Source organism: Coenobita brevimanus, chromosome 91 (assembly GCF_032717465.1).
Source record: "Coenobita brevimanus isolate Jiangsu-jjx chromosome 91, ASM3271746v2, whole genome shotgun sequence".
Lineage (NCBI taxonomy): Eukaryota > Metazoa > Arthropoda > Malacostraca > Decapoda > Coenobitidae > Coenobita > Coenobita brevimanus.
Window position 1 is genome coordinate 14,759,610 of NC_137044.1, and position 16,799 is coordinate 14,776,408.

At 42.6% G+C, this 16,799-nt stretch overlaps 2 protein-coding genes across 2 annotated transcripts; both read right to left on the reverse strand.

Moving 5' to 3' along the window:
* Positions 1-1,888: 1,888 nt before the first annotated feature.
* LOC145411864 (transmembrane protease serine 9-like) lies at positions 1,889-9,381 on the reverse strand. The gene is made up of 6 exons (XM_080281823.1): positions 9,339-9,381; positions 8,991-9,211; positions 7,268-7,798; positions 3,883-3,934; positions 2,546-2,766; positions 1,889-2,419 (listed from the first exon to the last, which is right to left on the reverse strand). Exons 1-6 carry the CDS (start codon positions 9,379-9,381, stop codon positions 1,889-1,891), a joined length of 1,599 nt encoding a protein of 532 aa, XP_080137949.1.
* A 4,722-nt stretch (positions 9,382-14,103) lies between these two features.
* On the reverse strand, positions 14,104-15,306 carry LOC145411873 (trypsin-1-like). The gene is made up of 3 exons (XM_080281832.1): positions 15,264-15,306; positions 14,920-15,140; positions 14,104-14,640 (listed from the first exon to the last, which is right to left on the reverse strand). Exons 1-3 carry the CDS (start codon positions 15,304-15,306, stop codon positions 14,104-14,106), a joined length of 801 nt encoding a protein of 266 aa, XP_080137958.1.
* Between the last annotated feature and the right edge of the window lie 1,493 nt (positions 15,307-16,799).

Consider the following 16,799-nt stretch of genomic DNA (forward strand, 5'->3'; position numbering starts at 1 on the left):
ACTGTACACACACGTACATACACCTCCCCTCGAGTGCACACACACACACACACACACACACACACACACATACACACACACACACACACACACACACATACACACACACACACACACACACTTTATACTGTATACTGTTTGGTGAAAAGAGAAATTAGTAAAATGGAAAAAAATATATATATATATAAACAACAGAGGACTGCATTGAAGAGAGAGAGAGAGAGAGAGAGAGAGAGAGAGAGAGAGAGAGAGAGAGAGAGAGAGAGAGAGAGAGAGAGATTCTTGAGCCCCCTTCCCAGTCAGCTTTATGAATCCAATCCTTGGCCTTTTGTGTAGCCGTTGAGAGGAGGGGGAGAGGAGAGAAGAGGAGAGGCGAGGAGAGGAATGGAAGAGGAGAGGAGAGGGCAGGGGAGAGGAGGACAGGGAGAAAGAGGGGGAAGTGAGAGAGTACAAGGAGGGGAGAGAGAGAGGAAAGGGAGGGGTGAGGAGGAAGGAGAACGAGGGGAGAGATGGGGAGGAAAAGGGGAGGGGGAGACGAGGAAAAGGAAAGGGGAAAGACGGGTAGGCAGAGAGAGGTTGAGGATGAGAGGAGAGGGAGTAGAGAGGGAGAAGGAGCAGCATGAATGGGGGGAAAGAAACAGTGAGAATGGTGTGGGTGGAGGGGGGAGGGGAGTGTGAGTTGGGGGAAAAGGGAAAGGAAGTGGAGGGGAAGAACGATGTTTGGGATGAAAAGAATTAAACCTGAAATTGAAAAGTAATGAAAAAGAGGGGAATGAAAATTTGATAGAGAGAGAGAGAGAGAGAGAGAGAGAGAGAGAGAGAGAGGTGACAAAATATAGTCAGACATGGTGGAAATAGGGTGCGTTGATGAAAAGGTGCGTGAAAAGACTGCGTTGCTTCCCACAGCCTGCAAGACGTGGGTGGGGAGTAGATGAAGGCAGTGTGTCATTGTCGTTGTTGCGTTATTCTGGGCGTAGACCTTGTTGTGGTGGGGTGCTTGTGCAGTTACCTCGTAATAAAAAAAAATAAACATGATCGCTGGAAAGGATTTCTCCCAACAATATTTAAAAATACCTAAACATTGCCCTTGGAAAAAAACTAAACATAGCCCCTAAAAATGCAAAAAATACCCCAAAATTATACATGAAAATAGAAGAGAAATACATAAACATGGCTGCCAATGTTGAGGTTCTCGTGGCCCTCCCCCTCCCCAAAAAAAAGAAAAAAGAAAAACTAAACAAGGCCTCTGAAAATAATAAAAACCACTTTGAAATGATTGCTAGAATATAAGAAAAATACCTAAACATGGCTGCCAAAAGTGAAGGTCTCGTGGCTAACCAACAGTTCCCGGCCTAGTATGTTCAGCTGATAAAATTTGGCCCAACAGAACGTGAAAGGCATGCTGGCACTGAGGTACTGGGTAGGGTGGGGTGAGGGCTTTGGTGGCGGTTGTTTTCCTTTGCCAGGCAGGCTGTAAGTTAAGTCATGTTGGATTGGGTTGAGTTGGGTTGGGTTATGCTGCGTTAGACCAGGTTAGCTCAGATTGGGTTTAGTTATGTTAGGTTAGATTAGGTTAGGTCAAATCAGATCGGGTTTGACTATAATATTAGGTTATGTTAGGTAAGATGACATAGGTTGGGTTTTTGTTGACGTACTGACCTATTGAACCGTGAGTCCAGTATATATGTCGTAGATTTCGAGCTGTAGGCTACCAAATCTTTTTCTTCGAATTAAAAAAAAAAAGATTTTTCTAAATCAAAGAGCAAAGTTATTGGTAAATATGAGTAATTTTTTGTGCAGCAGGTATATTAGCAATAAAAAAAAAATACTTTGCCATCAGTTTATTAGCTGTCAGCCTACTACAGCGTCCTCAAGAAATAGCCATTGTTTAAACTGCGTTGGCCTCAACCCAGTCGACGAAGTAAGCCACCTCGCAGTAGACGCCGGGGTAATTTGGCTTTGCACAGCCACGTCCCCAGGACACGATACCGGCCAGGTAGGTGGAGCCAGTGTCACTGCAGGCGAGGGGGCCGCCAGAGTCTCCCTGACAGGAGTCCTTGCCAGGCGCCGCAGCGCAGATCATGGAATCATCAATCTCACTTTCGCCGTAGGCATCGCGACACTCCTCGTCAGAAACAATGTTGACGCCCACCTTCTGCAGGACTGATGGGGAGGAGCCTCCTGAGGAAGTAGTACCCCAACCCGACACAATGCACTCGCCTGAGGCAGCGTGGCCCATGGCTGGCAGTGCGATGGGCTGAACATAGTCATTAAACTCCAGAGGCTGAGTGAGTTGCAACAAAGAGATGTCGTTGCTAATGGTGAAGGGGTTGTAGTCCTCATGTTGGATGATCTTTGACAAGGTGATTTTCTGCTCAGTACCTTCGTTGACGCCCCTGTCAAGTTCACCAGCAACAACCTGTAAGATAAGACACGTGTTTAGTTTTGGTTTGAGGTGTGTGATTTGTCAGTCTGGTATTAGATGGAATCTGTGGGAAGTTTTTTGATGATTTTGATATTTTTTCCATAAAATTAAGTGACTAACCCGCAGGTAGTCAGGGCTGTTCATGTCCTCTCCCTGGACGCAGTGTCCAGCACAGATGGCGTAGTTCTCATTGTAGATGGAAGCACCGCAGAAGTGGAAGGCGAATCCGAAGGAGGTGTCTTGGAAACTGAGCTGGTATGGGATTTCTCCAGCAGTGGCGTCAGTCCCGCCCACGATCTTGTTGAGACCACGACGGAACATGGGCTTGGACTTGGGGGCGGCTGTTGGGAGTAGACAACACTGTTTAATAATTCGTCAGTGAATTATGTGAAATTTGCCCAGTCCTTGGGTTTATAGTAATTATTAGTTACCTAGTAGTGACGCATGATTTACCTTGAGAGGCTGATAAACTGGTAAAACTATAATGATAATGCTTCAGATCTTCGTGATTCCGATTACATTTCTAGTAAATTTCTTTTGTGGTGGTGCCAACTACACATTACTATGTAGCGCAAACCTTTCAGCCCACGAGGCTTGAAATAAGTTTCACAATCGTACTGTGTTGATAATGAGTTTGACAGACACCAGACCAATAGGGAAGGATTATTATCCAGTCACTGTCTTTTTTTTTTTTTTTTTTTTTTTTCCCGCTACGTACTAGTACCAGATCATTTCTCAAGTTTTCCCCGTCACTTTTAGTAAGCTGTTGCCATATTACTGGAATTACGTTGGGAAGCCAGCACACCAACTAATGTGCGACCATGATATTAATTGTGATGATCAGTATAAGTACTAGTCATGTTTGGACATGTGGAGAGAATGGAGAATGAAAGACTGACTAAGAGGGTGTATATAGGTTAGGTGGAGGGAGGGAGAGGGAGGGGTAGACCGAGGATGAGGTGGAGGGATGGAGTTGAGAGGTATATGAGGGAGGGGGGGGTGAGTTGGGGGGAGGGGAGTCAAATGGTGGGTGACAGAGTGACTTGGAGGCGTTTTGTCTGCGGCCACCCTTTGAGGGATTAGGGCGTCGGGCTATAGATAGATAGATAGATAGATGTTTGTAACTGGGACCATATTCATGAACAAATTTTTCTCCAGTTTGAAGCCACGACCATGATATAATTTTGCAGGCAAGGCAGGAAAGGGAAAGTGGACAGTGTGGTCATAGTCCTTGTTCTTCTTATAAAGAATAAATCGTCGTTACAAGAGCCGTAACTGTTTGCCGCAGGAAGATCAGGGAATATAGGGTGCACAACCTTCCTGTGCGTCTGGTATTTGCAAAAACGCATGAAAGTTACGACAGAGGATGAATCGTAAAGATGTATGAAAATCTACCGTAAGAGGCGAGGACGGTGGGAGGAAGTGCGAGGCCAAGCATTAAGAGAGAGACAACCTACCAAGGGCCCCAGCCACCAGAAGGCACAGCACGAAGATCTTCATGGTTGTTACCTTGTGCCCAGTGTCTGTCCTGGCTGTGTTTTATACCTGCCTAGGAAGGGGCCACATTACACCACACCACCTGCCTCTCTACCGCCACGTCACGGTAGGCCTATACACATTACGCAGGTCATCTCCGGGAATGCGTCAGCTGCCTTGCATATATAGGCTTTTTTCCTTACATACGTGGACTAGTTTTCTTACATACAGGCCTTCCTCTCGTGGACTCAGAAGGCTTTTTTTTTTTTTTTTTCGTCTTTACTAGTGATTACTTTTGTATTGTAAACCTTGAAAAATAGCCCTCTTGTGACGAAAGGCCATTTTTACAGGTCTTTTGCCTTAACTTGGTCTAGATTTTCGTCATACTCAGTGTAGATTTTTAAAAACTTTTGTAGCTTATTTCACGCAACTCAGTGGAAGAAAATGACAGTGCTATGGCTCTGCTTCCTTTCTGTAGCACTTCGTGAATAGAATCATATACCATTGTTAGTCTAGTTCTACAGGTCAAGACGGACGGATTTCAATTACATGCTAAGTTCAAAGAAAAAGAGAATAGTTTTATCTAATCGTTTGGTATTGCGAGGATTTAAGGAGATCACGTTGTTCAGTTTGTTTGCTGCTTCCCTTTTTTCTTTTTATTTATTTCTTAGCACCTAAGAAATAATAGGCATTATAATTAACCTTGAGGTGATGAGAGTCACTCCTTGGCTTAGTAAAATCGTTTGGTTTTTAGCCAGAATTAGCGTAAATTTCTGTCCTCGTGAATGGGTTAATACAATAGAGTAACTTAGTGTCTTATTCGTTACGCATTATTTTCTAATTCTAGCATGATATGATAAAATCATATAAGAGATTGACATGCTGTATGAACAATCGACCAAAATATATTATTGGTGCACATTACACGTGAAACAGTCTGACACCACAAACGATGGGGATTGAAAAAATGTTCGTTAGTCCTGCACATCATCCATACTATACCATTTCTACTTTAACTTGGCCGAAAATTGAACTGAACTGTAACAGGAGATTAGAATATGATGCTAGATATGAAGCAGAGACTTGACGGCTTCGTAATTAAGTAAAATTGCCTGGTTTTAAGAAAAACATAATATAAATCAAGTTAGTGGGTTTGAAGGGATAACTTTGTCTTTTTTTTTAATTTTTTTTTTAAGGTCTGATGCAATTTTTTACATAGTACACCAAGAACCACCCGATGTTCATATTATCCCTCTGGCTGAGAATTACTATGTACGTTTTATACCGGCCAACGTGAAGCGATTTTCCTGTGCTAGAGTGAAATGTAAGGTATCCCAAACATCACAGATTATATTATCACTGAGAACGTTATGGCCGAAAAGAAAGATTTTCGCTTATTATTGTACTTTACGATTGAAAGTTTTATTCAGCTTACTCAGTGTGGCCAGTGGGTTAAGCTGAAGGGACGTATGAAGCCATGAAGGGGTTGATTTCATAGTGGCTTCATAAAATAAACGTGGTTTGGTGAAATGGGAGTTATGCCCAAGTTTGAAGATTATCATTTCTTCTTTCTTTCTTCCGTTTTCTTCTTCCTTTTCTTTTTCTTTCTTTAATGTCCACGTTTGGAGATTTTTTTTTTTAGTGGGGGAAGTACAATGCTCTCAACCTGAAGGGGATCCAAATCGGGACTGAACTGTTGTATCAGTGTAAGACAACTTTTCAAACGTTTGTGCAGTTCTTCCACATATTCACAAGTAATATAATAGTTTGCTTGTTATTCCTGGCGTAATATGTGAAATCAATAATTACAAGTATCCGATGGAACAGAAGGATCGATTAGGACTGGAGCGAGAGAGAGAGAGAGAGAGAGAGAGAGAGAGAGAGAGAGAGAGAGAGAGAGAGAGAGAGAGAGAGAGAGAGAGATGATCCCATATACTGATTGATACCTTTCTATCTTTTGATAGGATTTCTTTTCATAGAAATTATTCTTATTGTTATTAGAGAGACAGACAGATAGAGAAGTATAATTTTGTTTGATAGCATCTTGTTAAAAAGTATAATGTAATGCATTTCAGGATGTTCACTATATCATCTTGTTAGCTGGAGCCCTTACTGAAGTTTGTCAGGGTTTGTGGACTTGACGTACTATATGTATATATATATTTTTTCTGTATCTTTTAGTTGCTGTTATTGTTGTTGTTATTGTGATGTATTTTTGCCCATACAGTCTAAGAATATATTTTTATCTCGTACTTGGCCCCTTCAGACAATTTTTTTTTTTTTTTTAAGTCATTAAAGCTGCTTGGAACTGAAGGGATTAATGATGGCAGCAGCACACGCTGTTGATCCAAACGTCTCCCCTTAGCCGAATATGATTATCCAGAGGTAGCAAGACTACTGTAGAGTGTTACAGTCCATGTCTGTAATACACATCTATCATTTCTCATAATGTTTAAGGTGTGCAGTGTTTTAGGTGTTTAGGCGTGTTTAGATGTGCTGTGTTTAAAGTCTTTAGGTGTGGTTTAAGTGTGCAATGTTTTAGGTGTTTTGGTGTGGTGTAGGTGTGCCGTATTTAAGATGTTTAGGTGTGTTTTGAGTGTACAAATGATAGAATCCATTGCCTGCAACTAAGAGAGGTTGAGTTCATTTTCACAGTAAACCATTATCTTCAGGCAAAGTTGATACATCCACCTGTTCATTACTTAGAGCTAAATTTAGGGACCCAAATGGAAACCTAGAGTTGAATCATATCCTGGAGGAATGTTTGGCGTCTACCTTGTCGTTTATGCTTACATGTGTTTGTCCTTGTCCCCTTCCCTCCCAAAGTCTGCATGTTAGGCTAAGTCCCACACTCAGTTTTTTTGTTTTCTCTTTCTCTGAAATTAAGATCTTCATTATTTAGTTGTTCATCAGTTCCTTCCTTCATTCCAGTCTAGCGGTAAGTTCCATATAATTTTTGACACCTTTCATGTAAGTTTCCCTCACAGTGCTTTCATAAGCATTTGCATGATCATTCATGTAATACTCGTATAGCGTGTTATTGAAATAAATTACCTTGATGCATATGAATCGTAAATATGCAAGGATGGATAAGGAAAAAACAGTAACATTAAGTGCGTATTCTTCCGAAAAGGAGTCGGTAGACGAAAGTGCTTGTAAAATTCGTCAATCCTTTTTCTTCGTGAAAACAGCATGTATATTACTACATTTGTGCAAGGTTTCTTGATAACCAGGGTTTTGGAACTAGTTTCCAACCTGCATACCCACAGTCTGTGTATAAGTGGATATAAAAAATACCATTGTGAGGTCAACTTTATTTGGTCTGGTTATGACTAAGTTTTCTGCTTAAGGAGAAGCTACTTAAACAGCGTTGGCGAGGACCCAATCGACGAAGTAAGCCACCTCGCAGTAGACTCCAGGGTAGTCTGGGCGGGCACATCCGTAGCCCCAGGACACGATGCCAGCCAGGTAGGTGGAGCCAGTGTCACTGCAGGCCAGGGGGCCGCCAGAATCTCCCTGGCAAGCGTCCTTGCCGCCCTCAGGAACACCAGCGCAAATCATGGAGTCCTCGATCTCACTCTCACCATAAGCAGCACGGCAGTCCGCATCAGACACGATGGGAACAGTCACCTTCTGCAGCGTAGAGGGGCTGCTGCCTCCCTCAGTAAGTGCACCCCAGCCAGTGCAAACACAGTCGCCTGTGGCGGAATGGCCCTGAGCGGGCAGAGCGATTGGCCCAACGTAGCTGTTGAAAGTCAGAGGCTGGGAGAACTGCAGAAGGGAGATGTCGTTGCTGATGGTGAAGCCGTTGTAGTCCTCATGTTGGATGATCTTTGACAAGATGACCGTCTGTTCATTGCCTTCGTTAGCATCCAAGTCATGCTCACCAGCCGCAACCTACGGAATTCCATAAATTCATTAGTAAACTAATGTTAATACTCGCCAGCGTTCATGAAAACGTGACGTTTCTCGGAAGAAGTAGAAACAGTTTCAGGTGCAGAACCATCTTCATTCTCTGATCTGCTTGTCTGACTGTAATTACTATGATAACGTTTTACCTATCATTTGTAGCCAAAATTACTCTTGACTGCACAAGGGAAACATGAAGTGACTAACAGTGGCAAAGGCTCCACCACCAGTGCGTAATTATGCTATAGCAAACTGTTATAAATATAATATATTGGACTTTAAAAAATCTTTTGTGCGTAAGTAATGAGTTATCAATATCATTCATGCATTCTAGCAATTATGAGACATTTGGCCAATGATAGTGGCCTATACAGAATCTGGTGATACCACAGTAATGTCTGAAACAACACCTGTCTGTTGAAGCGGAAGTACCGTACGTTATTGATGACTACTGTCTGCCAATCACGTTCGTGAACAACGCATCCAAACACATGACAGCTCATGGAATGGCCTTATTTATACCTTAAACAATATTGATTACTGTGCATTATTTAATAATATTTTTCACCATCTCTTCTTTATTCTTACTTATATAATAATCCAGGGTGAGAAAGTAAACTCATAGTTTCGCTGGGGATGTGTGGAGACAAAGCAGTGGTAGAGTGACCGCGTAATGGAGACCTATGGTCTTGTTTATCTAGGTTGCATGAAGTCCCTGTCAACCATTGGTTACCACTTTTCCATATTGCTTCCCTCTCCGTATCATAACCGTGACCAGTCCACTATCTGATATCTGTGTTCATCCATCTGAGGTGCACAGTAGGACTGGACTTTCTCCTCAGGAGAATGGTAACCAGAAATAACTTCTTCCCAAGCTGACTAAGTAACTTCGGAAGCGGTATGTAGTACGAGCACTGCATGTGTATGCTGAAGTATGCTAATGGATATGCTTGTGTGTCATAGTCGGTTAAGTCGTTGTTGTGAACTGATAGAGTACAAATCTGTCCCAAAATTTAGCTCTTTTCTCCAGCGCCACCCTGTTTGTGGTTGTGATGGATTTAGTACCGAATAAAGGACACACATGATGCTGGTGTAGCCAGAATATAACCAGATAATATTACCAACTTACTGGATCAAGTTAAACATTGGTTCATTTGTTGAAGGTGTAGGGTTAACCAACCTGCAGGTAGTCTGGGTTGTTCATGTCCTCTCCCTGGACGCAGTGTCCAGCACAGATGGCCCAGTTCTCATTGTAGATGGAAGCACCGCAGAAGTGGAATGCAAATCCGAAGGAAATGTCCTGGAAGCTGAGCTGGTAAGGGAATTCTCCGGGACTGGCCTCTGTTCCACCGACGATCCTGTTGAGACCACGGCGGAACGTGGGCTTGGACTTGGGGGCGGCTGTGGGAGGAGAGTATCAAGAACATGAACTCTGTGTCATGCTGGCAAGTGCATATGATTCTTTACACAATATACATGAAAATATGGCACGAATTAGAGGACAGGGGGCAGGGAAAGAGAGACTCACCAGCAGCCAAGCCCAGGATGAGGCAGAACACAAAGAATCTCATGATGGTCGACTTGTGACGGTACTCAGTGCCTGCCCCTACTTATACTCGCTTGGGGGGATTACCACACCTTATCATGTGACGCAGCAGTCGTTACTAGGGTAGCTCCCAATGGCCTGATTGGGAACCTGTGCATCTGCAGCGTACCTAACTTTGATTACTTACGGTACTTTCCCTCGTTAGCTTCATTTGTTTTTACCAAGGTTTGCCATCAACATTTCTCAGTTATTTGATCTTTGTTCCCTCGGGTGTTTATTTTTTTTTTATATCAAGTTAATATGGTTGCACAAAGTGATATGGAATTGATTGGTCAATATGAACCATGAAGGTTGCATAAAACTTTGCCTACAACATGAATTGAGCTTTCCAGCATTGATACGTCGGCGAAAAATTGCTTTATCAAACTTAGAAAATATATGGAAAGTGATATTTCTTGTGGATACCTTAAAAGTCTTGTTCATATTTTACATAACTCCCACAGGGTATGGAGGGACAGGATGGTTTTATTCGTATGGCACTGAGTGTGGCTCAGACAAATCTGCCATTGCGCATCGTAATTTGTGGACATGATAGGTCAGGAACTGGACAACTTTAGGCTCGCTGAATAACCTAGGTATTTCAGCTTTCAAGGTTTTAAGTTTCCACAGCCCTTCCATTGGATTTCAGTCTGTAAAAGTCGTATCTCAGTAACCGGCCCTTTGGTTGAGGAACTTTGCACAGACATTTCAGGCCTAGGCTGTGTTGAAGACGAAGTATGTCAGTTTTCAAGGTTCTAGCGCCCCCACCCCTCCACACACACACACACACACACACACACACACACACACACACACACACACACACACACACACACACACACACACACACACACACACACACACACACACACACACACACATCGTAGTTTGGAAAGTTTGTCTCAGTGTTTCCAGCCTTGTTTTGTTGTGTGTTGTGTGGGTTTCTGGGTTCTTGGTTCACTTCCACTACCTCTTCTCACTTGACACCATCGACACACAACTGTTTGTGAACACGTCTTTTCAGAATCAAGGGCACTATGGGTGTGCTGCTTTTCACAGATAACAGGCCTTTAGCAAAGTCAGGTCTATTGATTTGCAGAGTTGTAGATGCACTCCTTCCCCGAATCTCGCCCCTTCCCCTCAGTTTCCACCCAAGTGCATAACAGTGTGTGTTGCCATGCCTATGTCGCACACGCAGTTGGCTTGTGGTAAGCCAATAACAATCCAGTTTTCAAGTTTATTGCTATCCCTCCTTTCAAGTACCCTGACACATAACAGTTTTTGGTTGAAGTACTCCAGTAGCCGAGTCACCGCTGGCTGTGCTTTCTCACCTGCAAAGTTTACAAAAAACAGACTAATTCTAGGGTGAAGCCGTTTTATTTTCGAGGTTCGGTGTCATCCCTCTCCCTACATACACAGGAACCAAATTCATAATATTTTTTTTGGGCTGCATATCTCTTTAAGTTATGATACCTTACACCCACTATAAGCCCATAGTCGAGGCTTATTTTATTAAAATTCAAAGTCAGTGCCTAACAGCCATTGGTGCATCAGTATGTGTTTCAGTAACCGTATTACCTCTGTTTGTCCATATATATATATATATATATATATATATATATATATATATATATATATATATATATATATATATATATATATATATATATATATATATATATATATATATATGTATTGCCAGACGCCTCAATCCCGTTCGGGGTGGCCACAAACAAATATAGATAGATAGATAGATAGATAGATAGGTATCTTAATCCTTCCACTTCCACCTAATGTTCAAAATCCATTATCGAACTTTACAAAATTATCTTATGTATAAATCACAGAAGCAATACATTAAATTAGAATTGGTTGAATGTCAGCCCCCTTTATCGTCACCCTTTTGATCCAAACCAGTATCTGCTAAATTTCGTACATTAAAATTCACGTGTTTGAAGAATCGTTACCATCTGACTCGTCTCCTGTTTCCATCACTGCCGCACAACACAGTTTAATGTCCACCGTAACTCAGTAACCAGAGCCTTGCCACTGTTTGATAACGTAACACATGCAGTAGGGCTGCTCGAGAGGGTCGCCTGCATGTGGTGGTACTGATGTGACTGGGAGTTGCAGCTGCCCTGTTATACGAACGTCTTTCAGTCCCCTTCGTATCCCCCTGAAGGAGGGTGGGTGAAGTGCGGAAGAAAGCCATCAGTGACCTGCATTCTACGGGGTTTACCTTCAGATGATCCTGGGGTTGCAGCTATTACTACAACTTGCAATAGACCTGTAACGGCAGAGTCTGTCTAGTATCAAGGTTCTGGGACCTCACCTCTCACACCTCCCACATTCAGACGCGTAGCGGTTTGTTGACGGTGCATCACAATATCCGGCTCAAACACATAATAGACTCGAGTAAAAAAACAAGTAACTTTTGACGAAGGTTATAGGTTCCACCCTGCTTCTCGTTACATGCGTAATAAGCTTGTGAATGCTGTATATCAATAATTAGGCCGCCATTGGCTGTGTCTGCTTACATATTTAACAATCCTGTGACAAAGACCAAGCTTACTGGTTTTTAAGGATCTAAGGTCCTTTTGCTTTCCTCAAAATCCGCCCCCTTTGTGCTTCCAATCGTATGAACACTGCAATCAGTAACTGCACCTTCTTTATACACCCTGAGGGCCTTTGTAAAACTCAAGTCCATTGATTTTTAAGGTTTTAGAACCTTTCATCCCCATGCATCACATCTTTTGGAAGCCATATCCCACTCTAGTCTGCTGTCACGTACTAAGTAACTTCACCGTATGGGTTTATACCTCCTCCCGTTGGCCTGACGCTCCCTAGGTGCTCACACTCTAGTATTCATCTTTTACCAACATAGTGGTGGTGTTGGCTTAAGTGAAGTGGTTACTCTGGCTAATATCACCCTGGTAAGAACTCTAAGTTTATGGAAAACAGATTAAAACTTTTTAGTAACTCAGTAGCACTCACAGTACGAATAACTCCACCAACGCCAATAAAATATGTGTTTTGTCGGTATAATGCCCTTTTTCCGACCAGACTAATTCTGTTGCGGTCTCACGTACAGTAGTCAGTTAATTTTGCGGTATTCGTCTGCTCAGTTACACTGTCTTCAAGAGTGCATACCTCCGCCAACGCCTGGCAAACTGTATGATTTATTCCTGCATCTGGGTCTGGATCAACATCTGATTCTATATCAACTATTTAAGATATTTTGTACACACCCTGCCCTAGGGTGGGAAAGGAGGTCCGGATGATGATGATGATGATGATGATGATGATGTACACAAACAGAGAAACGGACGCGGGTGAATGCATAACCTTTGTCCAGCTTTGATGACAGAGGTATCCAGCAGACAGAGAGTAATTTCATTTTGTGTCACTTTTCATTCAGAAATATAATTCTTCACGATGTGATAAAACGCGCAAGCTAGAATTACTGATTTGTGCCGTCTGACATTTTGGCATTTGGAATCGCAGTGTGAGTCGAAAGATATTGCATAGACAGCTTGTCATTCTTTGGCACCAAGGTTATTCACCAACATATCTTGACGGTACTGTAGGTAAAGTTCATTCATGGAATATTTCTGTATAGCGTACAGGGTATTCGCATGTTGTAATTAACAAAAAGTTGTATCACTATGTGTGTGTGTGTGTGTGTGTGTGTGTGTGTGTGTGTGTGTGTGTGTGTGTGTGTGTGTGTGTGTGTGTGCTCGCGTGCGCGGGGGGGTGGAACCATGCGTGTGTGCGTGCAGAGGCCATTCACTCACTTCACACTACATAATTATCTACTGGGATAGTCACTGAAACAGGACAGTAGAAAGCATTGATCTATTATAACCATGATCGCCCGTGCCGCAAAGTGCAAATTAGGTAAAAAAAATATATATATATATATATATATATATATATATATATATATATATATATATATATATATATATATATATATATATATATATATATATATTTTAGACGATGCATACTTAATGCGGAGAGCACTTCAGCTGCCAGGATTATCGTCTTTTATGGAGAGAGAGGAGGGGGATACTTCATATTTGCCATTTAGTGTAATAATTGAGTGTGCCTTGATTCACAGTACCATAAATCTCTAGCTGAATGAACTGTGACCGTTAATTAAAACTATGTGCTTTGAAAATATACATGCAGATATTCCTGTCTTTACGGGATGACGACAAGGTGTAAACTAAACTGCTGTAAAACATTATCATGATATGGATATATTCAATACTTAGATACAACGTATGTAGTTGAGTATTTGGTGCCAGTAGCCCTCTCTTTCATCAGAATTTTGTGCACGTATTAATAAATCATCCAACATTTCTTTTTAAGCAGTAACCTATATATTTCATCACATTTTTTTATTCACTTGGGATCTTAGGCAATGTGGCATCCTGTGTAATGTGTCAGTCTCTTATATTTCATCTTCCTTCATATGTCATGGCATACTTAAGGATATAGTCATGTTGGTATCATAACTTCATGGTATTAAATATTTAGGAACAAATGTGGAGGTGTAAATGAAAATTTCTTACATGTAAATATAAAAGAAACGACTGTGAGGGCGACTTTATTTAGTACTAGCGGATACAGAAGAGGTGACTGTGAGGTATCCTGAATTTTGCGTCATTTTGACCAAATTGTCTGCTTAAGAAGAAGCTACTTAAACAGCATTGGCGAGGACCCAATCGACGAAGTAAGCCACCTCGCAGTAGACTCCAGGGTAGTCTGGGCGGGCACATCCGTAGCCCCAGGACACGATGCCAGCCAGGTAGGTGGAGCCAGTGTCACTGCAGGCCAGGGGGCCGCCAGAATCTCCCTGGCAAGCGTCCTTGCCGCCCTCAGGAACACCAGCGCAAATCATGGAGTCCTCGATCTCACTCTCACCATAAGCAGCACGGCAGTCTGCATCAGACACGATGGGAACAGTCACCTTCTGCAGCGTAGAGGGGCTGCTGCCTCCCTCAGTAAGTGCACCCCAGCCAGTGCAAACACAGTCGCCTGTGGCGGAATGGCCCTGAGCGGGCAGAGCGATGGCCGCCACGTAGCTGTTGAAAGTCAGAGGCTGGGAGAACTGCAGAAGGGAGATGTCGTTGCTGATGGTGAAGCCGTTGTAGTTCTCATGCTGGATGATCTTTGACAAGATGACCGTCTGCTCATTGCCTTCGTTAGCATCCAAGTCATGCTCACCAGCCACAACCTGTAATAATCCACAACTTCATTAGTAAACTGTTGCTAATATTGAGCTACGTTCATGAAAACGTGACTTTTCCTAAAAGACAAATGAAGGCATTTTCAAATGTGTAGAGCTTTCATCATTCGCTACTTTACTTGTGTGTGATTATGGTTGCAATGCTAAGGTGTTATTTATGATTTACAGCATATTCTTGGGTATGTAGAAACATGCCGAAGAATATTCCAAACAAATTTGATTAAGTTTAGCCCTGGTTCATTTGTTGAAGGTGTAGGGTTAACCAACCTGCAGGTAGTCTGGGTTGTTCATGTCCTCTCCCTGAACGCAGTGTCCAGCACAGATGGCCCAGTTCTCATTGTAGATGGAAGCACCGCAGAAGTGGAAGGGAGATCCAAAGGAAATGTCCTGGAAGCTGAGCTGGTAGGGGAATTCTCCGGGACTGGCCTCTGTTCCACCGACGATCCTGTTGAGACCACGGCGGAACGTGGGCTTGGACTTTGGGGCGGCTGTGGGAGGAGAGTATCAAGAACATGAACTCTGTGTCATGCTGGCAAGTGCATATCTTCACACAATATACATGAAATTATGGCACGAAATAGAGGACAGGGGGCAGGGAAAGAGAGACTCACCAGCAGCCAAGCCGAAGATGAGGCAGAACACGAAGAATCTCATGATGGTCGTCTTGTGACGATACTCAGTGCCTGCCCCTATTTATACTTGCTTGGGGGGATTACCAAACCTTATCGCGTATGACTGCAGTCGTTATCGTTACTAGGGTACTTTTCAGTGTACTGGCTGGGAACTTTTGCATCTGCAGTGAACATCATTTAAATTTCCTGTTTCTTCTTCTTAGTTGGATTTGTTTTATAAGATTTTACCACCAAGGTTTTATATAATGGCGGCAAACCTTTACTGTATCAGATTTTCCCTACAGGTGGGATGGTAGCTCTAATAGTAGTACAATAATGTATGATTAGTGGTATTTCTTGTGGGTGCATAAAAAATCATATTCATAATTTACATGAATCCCACAATTTATGGAGGGATAGGGTGATTTTAGTTGTATTTCTTGGATGTAGCTCAAACAACTCTGCCATTGCGCATCATAGTTTAAGGACATGATAGGTCAAGAGCTGGACAACTTTAGGCGTGCTGAATAACCTAGGTATATCAGCTTTGATGGTGTTAGGTTTACAGTCTGTGAAATGCATTTCAGTAACTGGACCTCCTTTTGTGTTAACAACTTTGCACAGACAATCTAGGCCTAGGCTGTGGTCAGACGATGCCTGTCAGTTGTCAGAGTTCTGGCATACTCCTTCCCACACACACATCGTTATTTGGAAGGTTTGTTTCAGTAATCCAGACTTCTTATGTTGTGCAATTATACTCATACAGTAGGCTTGAGGGGTTTCTAGGTTTTTGGTTCCCCTCCACTCCCTCTTTTCGCGTAACTGCCTCGACACACAGCTGTTCATGAACACCTTATCAAAGTCAAGGGCACTTTGGGATGTACATCTTTTTGCAGATAGTTTGCCTGTAGCAAAGGTCAGGTCTACTGATTTGCAGTGTTGTAGGTGTACTCCTTCCCCGAACCTCCCCCCTTCCCCTGAACCCCTGCCCCAATGCATAATAGTTTGTGGTACCATAACTCAGTCACACACACAGTAGACCTGTGGCAAGGAAATAAATATCCAGTTTCCTTTCTATAGGGTATCCCTCCTCCCCAACACCCTGACACGCAATAGTGTGTGGGTGATGTGTATCAGTATCCGGGCCAACATTGGTTGTGCTCCTTCATCCGGAAAACTGTTCAAGATAGACCAGTGGAATGGCAAAACTATTTTATTTTCAAAGTTGGACATCATCCCCCCCCTCCCAATGAACACATTAGGTGCAAAATAGTTTATGGCTGGTGTATCTTGACAAGCTGAGGTACCTGATACACATATTAAGTCCACAGTCAAAGTTTAGTATATTGATTTCCAAGACTGTAGGTCCCATCCTTGGCTGTGTGTGGACACTGTGTCTCGATAACTGTAGTGCCCTAGCTTGTATAGCTTGACACTTGCAAGATGATTATGGTCATTTCCAATTATTTTATTTTCACTGTTTTGCATACCCTCTCCCCTCACCAGCATCCGTTTAAGGTATATAAATAAATCCCA